General features: G+C 35.9%; 1 protein-coding gene across 4 annotated transcripts in view; it reads left to right on the top strand.

The window, feature by feature from the left end:
- Positions 1 to 7,574: 7,574 nt before the first annotated feature.
- The window catches only part of LOC131435706 (transient receptor potential cation channel subfamily A member 1), a 48,423-nt gene continuing 39,295 nt past the window's right edge, over positions 7,575 to 16,702 (top strand). For 2 of the 4 annotated variants that reach the window (XM_058603858.1, XM_058603857.1), the window contains exons 1-2: positions 7,575 to 8,240; positions 8,333 to 8,497. In XM_058603858.1, the coding sequence (XP_058459841.1) occupies positions 8,118 to 8,240; positions 8,333 to 8,497 (288 nt within the window). In that variant the 5' untranslated portion in view covers positions 7,575 to 8,117. Of the gene's footprint in view, positions 8,241 to 8,332; positions 8,498 to 15,134; positions 15,299 to 16,702 lie in introns of those variants that run through there. The other 2 variants (XM_058603861.1, XM_058603860.1) reach the window with 1 other exon arrangement.

The raw sequence follows: 16,702 nt of genomic DNA, 5'->3' as shown, positions 1-16,702 counted from the left end.
TCCTGCAACTTCATTTTTCGGTTCCTCGGAAACTTTTTAACCGATTTTTACAAACTAAGATGCAAATAAAAGGTCTTAACATTCTATAAATTGAAATTGCTCTGCACTGAAGAGTCTAAGATGAAACGCAACGAAATCTCTAAAAAGTCCCCGAAAAGTTGATCACACTTCCGGTTCCGGTATTACAGCGCGATAAGTGAAAAAAATTATTTTCATAAGTATTTTTTTAACAGGTGATGGCGAAACGAGCTGCAACTTTTAATAAAACTTACTGGTAAATTCATCTAGTTGGCAGACATTGTTAGTTAGTGGATATATAAATCTACTTTGGGACTACTAGTCTCTGGTTTCCGCTTCCGAAAGAACCGGTGATAGTGAAGGAAAACTCCAAAAACCAAACTCACCTCAATTTCTCAGCAATGGATAAACCGATTTTCACAAATCTAAAGATACTTTTCAATTTCATCCAGATCCGACTTCCGGCTCCGCAATTATAGGGCGATGGGTGTCAAACTTTCAAACTGTCATACAAAATGATGCAAAATGGTACGCATCAGTACGGGCTGGTACGGAAAAAGAAAACACCACCGCCTAGCACACAGCGTGCTTTGTTCAATTTTGTATAGCGTGCAGGGCTACCACATTCGAATCTATAATAACTTCACAAAACTGTAACTACACATTGAAATGGTTACGGTAGTTTGTACCCAGAGAAATTATTTGATTTTAATAAAGTTTGGAAAAAATTTTTGACAGAAGCTTCTAGTGATGTTGTTGAAAATATAATGAAATTTGAAATTTTTCAAAAGTAGCACCACTGAAAGCACAATAAGAACTTTACAAACTGAAGGATTTCTCTATAGCAAGCTAAGCGATTTTTGTGTTAGTCAGACACGGGACTCATTGTCCGACGTGTTACATTTTCTCTTCACCAACAGTTGAACACTAATTAGTTTGGATTTCTGGGTTTTCAAAATGTCCAAACTGCCAGTTCCATCATCCCAAATTGCACACATTGTTCTTCTGTTGTGTTATTTATTCTTCTCGTGTTTGTTTTGTTATTCAAAACTTTCACTTTGATTGTTTGATGTGCAATAAGCTTCTTTTTTTCTAAAAAAAACGTGATTAATCCACCTAGCAGTGAGATGATAGCTTTTTTTATCAATCCGTATGTGTTTGTTGCATGAATATTCTTCGGTATTTCAGTTTCCATAACATTATTCTATCCTAATGTCCGTCGTTTTAAGTGGCAATTTGAGATTTTAGTCTCTCATTACTCTGTAATGTCGAAACTGCAAATCGGATCGAATTTGAATCTAAAAGTGTAACAAACGATTAAACATTCCATGATATGTCGAAGTAATTTCCACTTTAGAGTTTAGGGTAATTTAAGGTAATTCCAGAGCCGGTATTCAGGAACCAGCATAACCCAAACCGATTCGTATGGCCATATGACGAATAAATTGGAATAGTTTTGATTCCAACTTTGAAGCTTTTCGGGATTGTCATCTTCTATATCGCTTTGAATTTTAAAAATTCATCATCCTACAATTCCAGAATCGGAAGTCAGAATTGGATAAAATGGGATTTATTTTAATTTAAACGATTGTTTCTGAAATTCGATTTGGCTTTTTTTTTTGAGAAAACGATTGAGCTTTGAGAAACGATTCGATACTGGACCCGGAATTCGAAATTCGGTGTAGCCGAAGTCAGACAAATTCACCAGAGTAGTTGTTTCAAAATGTTTGAAAATCAATGTAGACATCTTTGAGGAATCGTAGTGCGAATTAAATTTTTGGGTGCCTTCCGAAACGAAAACTGAATACAACCATAAATGAAATAAGTTAATTTGGTTATCGACTATCCAAATCTGCTAACCCGATAAACCTGATTAATTCATGTGAAATAGACATTTTTATACTAATTACTCTGTATCTCCGAAACCGGAAGTTGGATCTGACTGAAAAACAAGACGTTTTTATAGAATCTCAAAAATTTTCATTTGAATCTTGGATCGGTTAAGCCATCTACGAGACAAATGAGTTACACAGTTTAATTTCGTTTTACATATCATCCTGTAGTTCAAGAACCAGAGGTCGGAACCAAACATAATTCAGGAACCTTGTTTGGGAGTATACGTCTTTTCATATGAATCTGAGTTTGTAGAAAACGGTTGAGTCATCTCCGAAAAAATTGAGTGAAATTACTTGTCACACGCATTTACTGATCTCGACGAACTGATTCGAATGGTATATGGCTGTTATGATCTTCCAGCATTTATTGCTGTAAGTAGTTTAAATCAATATAATTATGGAATTGCTTTCAACTCGAAAATTCTGCCATCATCTGGTTTACATATGGCATATTCGAACAATTATGTTGCCAAAAACGAACCGTGCTAAAATCGGTCCGAGGCAAAATATCATGCTGTACCCAGTCTTTTGGGTACTTAGAAACAAATGTATGTAACAGTATGAAAAATCGTGTTTTATGTTGCTCCCAAGCATTTCTTTGCCAGACAGCGCTCAAAACTTCTACTGCTGGAATAGGGGAAAAAGTCGTTTATACAAAAATTTCGATATCTCCGTTAAAAATGGACGGATTTTAACAATCTATGGCTTGTTGGATAGGTATTACCGTGCGGAATCTAAGTCTGAAAACATATTCTGTTTTCAAGGTCAATTGTGACAGATACTGTCAAAAAACTGAAAATTTTGACATAAAACTTCGTATAACTCAAAAAGTAAACATCCGATCTCAAAACCATTCAATAGCGTTCTGGGTGACGGGGAGACCTTTCATTTGCGACTAGTTTGATCGAAATCGGTCCAGCCATCTCTGAGATCTCGACCTCTTAGTTGAAAACACACATACAGACACACACATACACACACACGGACATTTGCTCAGTTCGTCGAGCTGAATCGATTGGTATATGACATTCGGGCCTCCGGGCCTCGGAAAATTTTTCTAAAGTTTGAGCGAATTCTATACCTATTTTTTATATATATAAAAAAAGGTAAAAATCCACAAATAGCCCGAAAAAATTCGATATGTTTTATAGTAGTAATATTTGTTAAATGAAAATCGAAAGTAAAACTCCTCGAATCAAAATATATTGCATATGGAGATTAAGGGGACGAAAAGGTTATGTTTTCGAAAAATTGTGAACCCCTAAAAATTCTTCATTTAAATCAATCAACGAGAAAACACATTCTCTTTTCTATCGTTCATCCGGTAAAGTCATATTCCATATTACTATTGATTTACATGTCGTGTAATTTTCATCATTTCATGTTGTGTAGTAATATTTCATGATATATCCTAATATAACAAGAAACAAAAAAAGATACAACAATGTTTAGCAACGACTAGAAACTAACATATTTTTCAATGTTTCCAACCGACACACCTAGTTGAATCCAAAATATGGCACGTCAGTATTGTTCGTATCTTTACTGCAATCGCCGTTTACATTTAACCATTCGTCAAACTGTCACACATGTTCCGTATCAGATGTCGCAGAAACGAAGTACATACATTATAGTTCGATGCTTACTGCCAGGATGATTGTGATATCATCCCAACCCTTGCCATATACAAATTATCATATGAGCTGGTTCAAGTAGCGACACTCGGTTATTGACGGTTGCACCAAAAGCTTTTATTTCTATATACACAGTACATTGCTCATTCAAGCCGAACGGTTTGCCTTTTTATTTACCAACTGTTACACCCCCACAATAACGGAATCCTTCCTAATTCCGTCAACACAGCCAACTAGTGCAAACGTCACTACCATCAGCGGGATAGTTAATTTTCCAGCCTGATCAACGCGTCGGAGTTAGTTTTCCAGCAACCGCCGCGACGTTCAAACGTGTTTCCACCGAGGGAAATTCTTCATTTCTTCATTCAGAAAAGTAGTGGTAATTTTAAGTTCAGCCATTTGAAATGGTCCGTTGAAAATCCATTCATGCTAGTGAGTGGATGTGGTCGTTGTATGGTGAAGCAGGAACCAGACCTGAGGATAAACATCAGTGAAAACTTACACATGTTTAAAACAGAAAAAAGTTAATTTGTTTACATTGATCCATATGGTACTGTGACGAATCTGTGCTATTTGTTTTCTTAACACGTTATTCGATTCGTTTACACTTTGGAATTATTAGCTAGTGAATACAAATGAACCAGTGAAAGCCAGTTTCTGTAACAACATATTTTATGGAAATGATCATGACACTCTACTAATCTCAAATCTTCATTTATTTTTTCAATTAGATAACGACAGTCAATACCCATGAAATTAAAAGCGAAATAGTACATTAACTAGAATGAAGGTACAATTTACAATCTTAATAAACAAGAGATATTGTAGAAAAATGCCAATGAATTTTTTTCGTAAGAAAACTGCGTTGTATTTACAACAATGTAGTGTATCAACACAAAAAATTATTGATCTAGTGACAAAAGATTAACACAGTGAACCGGTGACCATTTATATTTATGAATTTTTTAATTCGAACACTTTTACTGCTTGCACCTCGAACGATCATTTAATGCGATACTTTCGATATGTCACTTACTTCTTGAATATTGCCTTCTCTGATAGTAATGACCCGTAACCCAGAACAGCGTTTTTGGTTTATAACAATTAGATACAGCTAAATTTGATATTTCAACATAGCACTTTCATTACTAAGCGTGAAAGTTAGTATTCCGAATAATAATAAGCAGAAATGGTAATGTAAATTGACCTCCGAGAAGATGCGATTTTACGCCGCTGGATTATTTCCTCTGGGGAGCGGTTAAAGATAAATGTTACGCCAACCAGAGCTGCTAATAAAAGTCATTTTAATTGACTCAAAATAGACGAAATTGACAAGAAATTAATGTCACTCTCAGCTTCGCTTGCAAACTATGAGTACGAAATCCATGTCCAGTCAATGACATAAGCTGGACAGTACTTTCAGAATTGTGTTCTCTCTTTCATTTCAGTTTTTACCGAAATCGGCAGCAAAAAGTTTACTGTCTGTTCGGTATAATTTTTCTGAATGTTCGACAAAAGCAACGAAATTAAATTTATGAATTTTTAAAGCCCCTTGAAAGGACTTCCAATCGCATAAAAAATTGCTGAATTTTATCGAGACCGGTTCCGACATAAGTAATATGAGAAAAGTAGCACTATACCACTACCGTTCTCATTAGAGTCCCACTTTGTTCAACAAAATGATTTTTGTATTCCACTGTTCGTTCTTGTAGCCTTCGATTGATACTTGTAAAATCAGTCTAAATAAAGAGGCATCTTGAGTTCGGAACATACTCAGTCGCCCGCGAATTCCACCATCTCTAATATATGTATTGGGCCATCTAGAGACTTGTTCTCAACAAAAATATACACGGTTCGTAGTTATTCACATCATTTCTGAAAAGGTCCTGGACTTTTCAATTCATGTAGTATATCCTCATCCCGTGACATTTGTGGAGTGCGTAAGAGTTGGAGAATTGTACCAATATACGTAGCCATCTCATGAGTCGAGTCAGCATATTTTGCATTTTCTCGTCCTACAATCAACGAATTGCGTCGTAATCGGTCGATGTACATTTGCTTCGTTACTAAGAAGCAATCCCGATCAACATATCGTATCTAAACTATTTCTCTTTTTAATACCTGTTGGAAAATTTTGATATTTTAACTACTAACGAGACCAGACTCATATCAGCACTTGCTACGAAAACAGCTTTTTGTTATAACTTTGAATCACATTAACATTGCTCCGGAGCTCCTTGACGACCCAAAATAGCTCCAGAGAGTCATAACTGGTCATGGCGAATCATGGGTCTTTGGTTATGATGTAGAAACCAAAGCTCAATCATCCCAAAGGAAGCTGTCATCTTATCCATTTTTTTGGAATGGACGAAAATCTAAGACAAGCTAAAACACATCCACGCATAACAGCTGATAAAAACTGACTGGGCATTTAAAAAGGCCAGAATTGTCAACATATGTTAAGTGAGGGTCATGAGTACCAACATATCGCCACCAGAAGATCAAAAATCGAACATACGTAGCCCGCGATAATTCAAAATTTTTGAAAGAAACTCCATACTTTCGTACCTGACCGGCACCTGCACTAATCATTCAATTCTGAGGTTATTAGAAGATGTGTATTGAAGGATCATTGGCCAAACCCGGAGCTGATCATCAATTCGATTCTCATGAGGATTGTGAACAGATAATAGTCACACTGGTAAAATTTTATTGCCGGTACCATGATTTTTTAATCATGAGATTATGAACTATGTCTTGTCAAGAAATGTCATGAGAAAAATGATTAATATCATAAAAAATTTCATGAAAGATGTGTTCATAATATCAATCGTTTTGATCATGAAATCATGACTTATTATTTATAATAGGCATGATTCGTGGTTTCATGTTTTTGGATTACGGCTGATGAACATGAAACGTGAATGAAGAACAGACATCCATGTATAATTTTTAATGTGTTGAAGAAAATTAGCTGCCGTTTTGAAAAATGATCACCAAGTAACGATTCACCAGCAGGCCCGTGCGCAAGAATCATTCAAGGGGGGCGTGCAAAGGAAGGTTCAATGGAGAGTTCAAGAAAGAGGCCAAAAGGGGGGTGGTGCCAAAATTTGAAAGGTGCCAAAAAGGGGAAGGTGCCAAAATTTGAAAAAAAAAAGGTCAAGTTATTTACACTTTTATATAAAAAATACTATATTGTTCATGGAATTTACTGTTCAAACATCTTCTATGGGAATCATATATCACAGGCCAAATAACGTATTGACATTGATTTGTTCTTCTTGATTAGAGATACCACTTTCTGGTCCAGTTTCAGGTTGGATGAATCGGGTTTTCTGCCTCTTCCTGGTAACTCATCCAAAAAATAGTGTTCCTCAAACTTATTAATGATGGTTTTAACACTGGCATGATGAATGCCAAACCGCTTCGCCAATTTTCGCATAGTAATACCCTTCTCACATAGCCATGTGTCCAGAACATTAATTTTCACTTCCTTTTCAATACGCGACATTTTGGAAATGCAGAATTTCAACCGCACAAACAATTAAACAAACGAAAGCTGACAGCCAAACCCACAGCATGCTGTGATCTGATCATAAAAAACCATCACAAATACATGCGTACAACACAAATGTATGTGGATAGCTTATTTTCGATACACTCCTTAACTCGCAGTTACGCGAATACCCATGCAGCATCAATCATAGTTACCCACGAGTCAGCAGACAAAATTTGACAGCTCTACAAGTCAACACCGTGTTGGTAAAAATAGTTAAGCAACTCCGTTCTGAAGTGTGCGTGTTCAAAGAACGGCACCCCGCCACGTCGAAAATGGATATCGTGCGGCACTTTGTAGATGCCGGATATGTCCGTTTCGGCATCTACATATTGGCACTATTAGGCAACAATCAGAGATCAGCTTCGGACTGATCGTGAGCCATGAAATTTATAGTGGGAAAATATTTGTTTTTATTTTTAATCAAAATCGCAACATAGTAAACATGGAGCGACGTGTCACTACCTACTCTGGTGAATCACATCCTAATTTACTTTTTTGTGAAGATTCTACGAGAAACAAAAAGAAGAGAACATGACATTTGCATCAGAGATCCCATTAAACATCATTCGAACCGCCATCTGGGAATTTACTAATAGCAGCAACATTGAACAAGTTTACCTTTTCTATCAAAGCTCTTTCCGGAAAGTTGTAAGGCTCATAACTGGTACGTTATAATAAACTGAGATAACTGATCGCAGTAGTGATTAAGAGAATCTAATTTTATTGTCTTTTAAAAATCATAATTGATGTAACATTAACGTACCAAAAATAGTTCGGTGCCCTTCTACGGGCTGAATATACGATGAATGCTATACAACTCGTTCACGATCAAACAACGTGCTTGGAACATACCGTTGCACATACCGAACAAGAGTGAGATGAAAAAAAAAATAAGACCAGTGTATTCGTTCACAAGTGATAATAGGAAAAAATCAGTGTACACCTGGACCGAATCCGTTCAACGTCACGAATCACCATGCTTGGATAGCGCCAACAGAATCAAGAACAATCATGCCCACTCCGCTGTATCTGATACATAGTACCAGAGCAGTCCGTTCCGAAACGCAACGAAGTTTGGACGCGTATGACTGTCCGCCGGAGGACGATGAGCTACACACTGCTCCACATTTGGGGGTACGAGTGAACGAAAGTTATTTTATTCTATTATTTGTTTCGAACGGAGTGTCTTTATTTCTGTGTTTTCCGTTTCCGGTTTACTCTCGCAGAATTGGTTGCTTTCTAGACTACGGAAATCAGGAGGAAGTTTCGTTTACTCCAGCAAATCGGATAATATGAACCAGTTGGAGAATAGCGAACTACAATCGATACTCTCGCAGTCTGTCGATGCCGATGTTTGTCTGTTAAGCGAGAGCCCATTTCGGATTCTACGGGTAAGTGAACGATTTTCATTAATAATATTTAGATTAACGTTTCGAAAAATTAACACACTTCCATTGCGGTTGGTTGCAGCGAAAATTAGGCAACAAATATTAAGCATCTGTGTTAAACGTTACCAGCATTTCAAAAATGTCATTGTATATTCTATTCATTCAACCGGTGGAAGCAACAAACGACTGACTAGATAGTTCACCTGCAATCGATTGTATTCGATGGTTTTAATTATATGAAAAACATTTGTTAAAATCAAAAAACGAGCGCTCGAATTTCCTTTTTTTAATTTTGTGTAAAACACGTGAAGGGTGCAGCCGGGTTTGCATATAAAAACTATATTTATTTAAATTTTTCAGGAGTGTTTTTCGAACTATGGGAAACTTTCCTGATTTTTTTCTGAATTTTACAAAATGTATTCCATGTGAAAAAAAATTTCAAATTCAAAATACCACTCTAGATTTTACATCAAAAATAAATCATTTATGAGTACAATACGCTGTATTTTTTCAGAATTTTAAAAAATGTGGACGGATATAATATCAGACTTTGAAAAAATAAATCATTCGAAAAACCATGCCTCTCCATCAAATTATCTTCATCCGATGGAGACGCATGGTATTTAGTTCTAAAATCATATATTACATGCCATTAGAACTAAATACCATGCGTTTCCATCTACAACTTGAGTTGAGTTAGCGTGTGCGTAATAAATAGTGTCACTGAATTTTATCGTGAATGGTTAGACCCATTTGCACCAATAGGTTCAAATGAAACGACTTTAATATTAACTACATTTGAATTTTATTTGGATCTGACTTCCGGCTCCAGAGTTACAGGTTACAATGTGTAATAGTTAGAAAGCGACGTTTCTCAATTTTTGCGGAGAAAACTGAACTGGTTTTTACAAACTTAGATCCAAATGAATGATACTAAAATCCTATAAGTTGCAATTCAATTATATCCGGATCAAATTTCGGAATCCGTCATTACAGAATGAGGTTTGTTAACCGTTATTTAGAGCGGCGATACAAAAAAAAAGTAAAAGTTCACCTGAAAATGGCTAGAAACGTTTATGGTTTATAGATGGTTTATAGATTATGTTAGTTGATTGTTACCGAGTTCGGCTGTACAGTAAGTGCCGGGAATATAGGAATATAAAGTCCAATGCGGTTTCCCAGAGATGACTCATCCCATTATTACAAACTTTGAAGAGAATCTCTTTGAATACGATCTCATGGATCCACAGTTTGCTATTGAATTTGATCCGGATCGGGCTTCCGGTTTCAGAATTCCTGGGTGATGTGTGTTTAAAATTTCGTACCAAAAAATAACTCAAAACTATTTCAGTTCATAGGTTATGGTTGTTAATGGCAGAATAAACTGTTTTGTTTTCAATCAAGAATAATGCAAAAGTAATAAATATAAGAATATGAGTAGATGATAATAATTTGATTTACTATCTGTCTCAAGGGACAATTCACGCATGTAAAAATGCTGTTACTTGGGCGTAGAATCCGGATGAACTGCGTGGGACCATGCAATGCCAACTTCGTGGCGCTTATCATTGAGTAATTTATCTTAGTAAATGTAGCATTTATCAAAATTATTCGATGGTTCCGATGAGTCATTTATTGTGCTGCCGATGTGGAATTTGCTTCAGAAACGTTTAGAAACGTACACACGTCGTCGGTAATTTGTAATGTTGGTAATTTGTGATCATCGATTATGCCCCAGATTTATATATTTTTGGACTATTTTGGTGGTACGTACTAATTTTCGAATGTTTAGTTTCATAAAATCATCAAGCTATTGTAAAACAACAACATTAAATTTACGACTCAGACCGAGTCTAATGACCATATTCGCCCCACTAAAAAGTGGCCAATTTCGCCCCATCCATTCGCATTGATTTGGCGAGGTCATAAGACAAACAAAACTTACTTTATCATAAAAAACCACAAGTATTATTCGATCTTCTTCATTAGCTAAAACACTCACAGAATATGGTTTGTTGCTGGGAATATAATCTGCAACCCAAAAATTCTGAAAAGAGAAAACTTGACTTTGGCCGAAAAATAGACACTTCCGCACTTACCGAATACTGAAAGTGTACTGGACGGCATGTCAAATACACAACCAACCAACTATAACTAGTGGCCATTTCCGCTCCGGTCTGTCCTAATATTAAAAACCCTTCTTAATCCACCTAGTGGTGTGACCTTTCATTTAAATCTGAGTTTGAGAAAATCGGTTTAGCCATCTCCGAGAAAAGTAAGTGACGTTATTTTCACATTTTTAATGCATTGTTTTCCCATTATTGGTGCATATCACCCTGCAATGCCGAAAGCGAAAGTCGGATACAAATCATATTCATGAATTTTGTATGCGACTATGAGACCTTTCATTTGAAACTAAGTTTGTGAAAATCGGTTCAGCCATCTCCGAGTGAAAAGGTTGACATTATTTTCACATTTTTGGTACATATCACCCTGTAGCTCCGGAACCGGAAGTCGGATCCAAATGAAATTCAGGAACTTTGTATGGGACCGTGGGACCTTTCATTTGAATCTAAGTTTTAAACCATTTCCGAGAAAAGTGAGTGACATTTTTTCACATTTTCAATGCATTATTTCCCTCTTTTTGGTGCATATCACGCTGTAATTCCGGAATCGGAAGTCGGATGCTAATGAAATTCAGGTACTTTGTATGGAACAATGAGACCTTTCATTTGAATCTAAGTGTGTGAAAATCGGTTCAGCCATCTCGGAGAAAAGTGAGTGGCATTTTTTTCACAATTTTTGTGCATATCACCCTGTAGCTCCGGAACCGGAAGTCGGATCCAAATGAAATTCAGGAACTTTGTATGGTGCTATGAGACCTTTCATTTGAAGCTAAGTTTGTGAAAATCGGTTCAGCTATCTCCGAGTAAAAAGGTTGACATTATTTACACAGTTTTGGCATATCACCCTGTAATTACGGTACCGGAAGTCGGATCCAAATGAATTCAGGAACTTTGTATGGAACCGTGACCATAAATCCTTTCATTATAGTCTAATTTCGAGAAAATCGGTTTAGCCATCTACGAGAAAAGTGAGTGACATTATTTTCATATTTTTATTGCATTATTTTCACATTTTTTATGCATATCACCCTGTCATTCCGGAACCGGAAGTCGGATCCAAATAGTATTCTGTAACTTTGTATGGGACCGTAGGGCCTTTCATTTGAATCTAAGTTTGTGAAAATCGGTTCTGCCATCTCCGAGAAAAGTGAGTGACATTATTTTCACCTTTTTGGTACATATCACCCTGTAGCTCCGGAACCGGAAGTCGGATCCAAATGAAATTCAGGAACTTTATATGGGACCGTGGGACCTTTCATTTCAATCTAAGTTTGTGAAAATCGGTTAAGCCATCTTCGAGAAAAGTGAGAAACATTTTTTTTCACATTTTTAATGCATTATTTTCCCCTTTTTGGTGCATATCACGCTGTAATTCCGGAATCGGAAGTCCGATGCTAATGAAATTCAGCAACTTTGTATGGGACAATGAGACCTTTCATTTGAATCTAAGTTTGTGAAAATCGGTTCAGCCATCTGCGAGAAATATGAGTGACATTATTTTCACATTTTTGGTACATATCAGCCTCTAGCTCCGGAACCGGAAGTCGGATCCAAATGAAATTCAGGAACTTTGTATGGAACCGTGACCATGAATCCTTTCATTAGAGTCTAATTTCGAGAAAATTGGCTTAGCCATCTACGAGAAAAATAAGTGACATTATTTTCACATTTTTATTGCAGAATTTTCACATTTTTATTGCATTATTTTCACATTTTTTATGCATATCACCCAGTAATTCCGGAACCGGAAGCCGGATCCAAATAGAACTCTGTAACTTTGTATGGGACCGGAGGGCCTTTCATTTGAATCTAAGTTTGTGAAAATCGGTTCAGCCATCTCGGAGAAAAGGTTGTGACATTTTTTTACAATTTTTGTACATATCACCCTGTAGCTCCGGAACCGGAAGTCGGATTCAAATGAAATTCAGGAACTTTGTATGGGAGCATGGGACCTTTCATTTGAATCTAAGTTTGTGAAAATCGGTTAAGCCATCTCCGAGAAAAGTGAGTGACATTTTTTTCACATTTTTAATGCATTATTTCCCCCTTGATGGTGCATATCACCCGGTAATTCCGGAACCGGAAGTCGGATGCTAATGGAATTCAGGAACTTTGTATGGGACCATGAGACCTTTCATTTGAATCTAAGTTTGTGAAAATCGGTTAAGCCATCTCCGAGAAAAGTGAGTGACAATATTTGTCACACACACACTTATACACATATACACAAAATACACACACACACACACACGCACACACACACACACACACACACACACACACACACACACACACACACCCACATACATACACACACAGACATTTGCTCAGTTCGTCGAGCTGAGTCGAATGGTATATGACATTCGACCCTCCGGGCCTCGGTTCAAAAGTCGGTTTTTGCAGTGATTGTATAGCCTGATTCATCATATACTGTTAAGCAGATGTAAAGGTTCCGTTATTCACAAAACACTTGTTATTACCATCGAGGTTACGTCCGAAGTTTACTTCAGTTTAATGGTTCAAAATGAGCCAAAAACATTCAAATATATTCAAGCAGGCTTCAAACTTAATCAGAATTTGCGGTTCAATACATAGGGCGCTGCTCTTACAAGTCAGTGGTCGTATGTTCGAGCCCCGACCTGGATGGATTCTTAGTATCAGTAGGATCATAGCACCAGCCGTGAAATGGTTCTGTACGCTCTGAACTGGCTGCGAAGTCTGTTGAAACAGAAGGTCAAATTCCACAAAACGAATTTAATACCAAGACTTTGCTTTACTATTGAAAACTTTGTAAGCTGAAAAAAAAGACTGCAGACTCAAGTTATCATTGAAGAATGAAGCACGAAATCGGTTTAGCAAGCAAACAAAAAAAAACCGTAACGTTTTTTAAAGTCTGTAGATTCTGATGAACGTCTGCGAAAATCATGATTTTCAAAAGTCTGTCGGCAGCTTATATTAGAAATCTGCAGATTTGTAGATAAACTTTTAAATGAAATTTCTTCAGTTTAGTAATATTGTCCCAGTCAAAACCTATTCTTATAATTATACAATGAACAAAATTGCGTTTGATTCACAATCAGATCCGTTTAAACCACTTCTGCTTTTTAAATAATGGCCATAACTTAGTTTAAAAACCTGTTTTAATCCACCTAGTGGTGTAATGATACCTTTCTCATATTACTCATAACATCATAAATATTACTGTGGAATTCGCAAAAGTAACTGTTCATTGAATAGAAATAGGAAAATTAATTTGGACTCAATCTAACAAAATCTTCAAACACTGTTTACCCTGTAGTTCCAGAACCGAAAGTAGCATCCACAACAAAATTTTGGAACTGCAAGATTTTTCCTTTGAACCTATAAGTTTTTGAAAATCGATTTGGTCATCTTGAAGAAAAGTGTGTCAGATTCTTTTTGCAGTTTTTGATCACTATTTCCAATACTACCGGAATCGGATTCAGCTGACCAGAATAGCCGAAGTTGGTTCGTTTGCCGGCAACAAATTAAACGAAGCGAACCTGTTTTTCTGTTACTTTCGAATATGTAAGTCAAGCTAAACAGCATTAATCAGCACCCACAAACTAACAAGTTCTGCAAACTAGAAGAATTTATCAAACAGTTTTATAGGATTTGTACCTGTTTTTGACCATCGTTTGTGGATAAATACGCATGAAATTGGTAGTTTTTCACTTATCACACTTTAGTTCCGGAACCGGAAATCGAATCGGGATAAAATTTTCCAGAAATTGAATTGAATTTGAATCCAAGTTTGTAAAAATCGGTTCATACATACACACATACACACACGGACGGACGGACATACACACAGACATTTGCTCAGTTCGTCGAGCTGAGTCGAATGGTATAAAATTCGGTTAAAAATTCGGTTTTCACAATGATTGCATAGTCTCTTTGCAAAAACGACTTTTCAGAAATATCAATAACCATAAAATAATCCGGATTGAACAAACATAAACAACATACTTTTTATATCTGAAACTGCTACCAGATTAACAAAGTATTTTGACAACTATTTAATTGAAAATATGACTATACTATAACAATCTATGGATAGCTTAACTATCTTCAATGCAACTTGAGAACTTTTGTTTGGCTCGAGTTTTGGTTTAATTTGTTAAACACTTTTCTCGAGAATCATTGGATCGCAACGGCCATTGCCACTAATAGTAGGATATACTTGTCACTATATACTATAGGTTAATACAACTATCCATCTTAATTTTCCTATACCTGTCGAACGATAACCAAACGCTGGAAAAACTGCCACTCTCTAGAAATTATTTAACTTACTCACTGAAATTTGTGGGAGTTATCTGGGGCAGATGAAGAGCGGGAGAGAGAGAGAACGCGCGCGAACGAAAGTCCTGTCATATTTCGCTGCTGTGAAATATTCCCACCGACAAGGATAACGAAAAGATTTTTCCGGTACGAAGGATAAACAGAATATAAAATAACAAGTCAAAGATTGCAGATCTCCAGTTCAACTTGAACCGCGACGCGATAAACATCTTCCTAAAAATCGTTCCCAATGAAGGATATTTGCTGCTTGCTTCGTTTTTCTGCTAGACTGGATTACTGTCTGAGGCCAACCGGTATATTGGATTAAATACAATCCAATCAAGTGATATTGAAGATCCGAGTGAATTGAAAAAAAGTGCAGTGCATTTTAGAGAAATTATGTTCATATTATGGCAGGACAACCGCCACCAGAAGATGATGAGAAGCTTTGGTTGTGATTGACATGGGTGTTTAGTAACTGACAATAAAAACGAAGTGTTTGCTCAGTTTGAAATGATGTTCGCAAATGGAAAGAAACGAAAATGGAATATGATGTTCCGTTTTCAATAAGGATCCCTGCGTGAATAATAGCATTATTTGCGAAAATGCTTCTAGCCAAATAAGTTATTCTGACAGAGTGATTAGAGAAATCAAAATGATAAAGTGTGATTGCAAGCGTCTAAACCTGACTTAATGTTAATTATAATTTTCGTTTCTGATAGTTTACTTATTAGAGTTACGGCAAAAGCACGCTAAGATTTACGACTTACTATTTTTCATTTCGTTTCGAAATTGTTGTCGAATAGTAGTTTTTTAACTTTCATATCCCTTGTACGTGCTTTTATAAATGCAAGACAAAAAAGTATTATTTTGAGAAACCGTGCCAAAGATTCGAAAAACTAAGCAGAAATTAAATATGCTATTTAAAAAAAATCACAAAAAATCGAAATATTACACATTTCAAAAGCATGCAAAATATTTATATTACTTTTGAAATGCTGCGCTATTCCATGCAAGCGGAAACCGTGACAAAAATGTTATATTATCCTTACCTTTGTGGATGTTTCATGTAACGAAATACATTTACGTATATCAAATAAGCAAGATGGAATTCAAAGCATATTGTTTTTTTATTTTTTTTTTCCGAAAACAAGCTTATCTTTTCCGATGTTAAATTTCATGAAATAGCACAAATTGTTTTAATAGAGATTATTTAAATAACATATTTTCATACATGGCATAAAAAACAATCCAAGACATCTCAAGATGGTTTGATCAATTTACGAAGGAATCCAATTTATGAAGAACATTCGGCATGTTTTTCAGTTTACTGTTTTTTAATGAAACTAAATATTATTTGTAGCTCATAATACTGCATGCTGCAATAAAACAGGGCAACATGCAATACAAAACGTAAAATAGGAAAATATTATAATTTTGGGATTCCTATCAAATTATAGCAGTTTTCGTATAAAATGATTTAACAACCTTCACTTCGGTCCAATTGCATAGTAATCATATTGTAATTAGCATATGATTTAAATTTAAATTGATATTAAAATTTAATTATATCATTTCTCTTCAATTTAACAAGAACAGTTATTACGACGAATAATTGCAAATGAAATTTCTTTGAACTCGTGATTGAATATTCAGTGGCAGTTAAACTCGATTTATTTGACTTTTCTATGTGTCATTAAACCATGATTGCAAGTGATATCCAAAAACACTTCTTATAAAATATCATTTCAAAATTATTACAAACATCCCAAAATTTATT

The sequence above is a fragment of the Malaya genurostris genome, chromosome 3 (genome assembly GCF_030247185.1).
Source record: "Malaya genurostris strain Urasoe2022 chromosome 3, Malgen_1.1, whole genome shotgun sequence".
Classification (NCBI taxonomy): Eukaryota; Metazoa; Arthropoda; class Insecta; order Diptera; family Culicidae; genus Malaya; species Malaya genurostris.
Note: the sequence above shows the minus strand (reverse complement) of the source record. Positions and strands in the feature narration are given on the sequence as shown.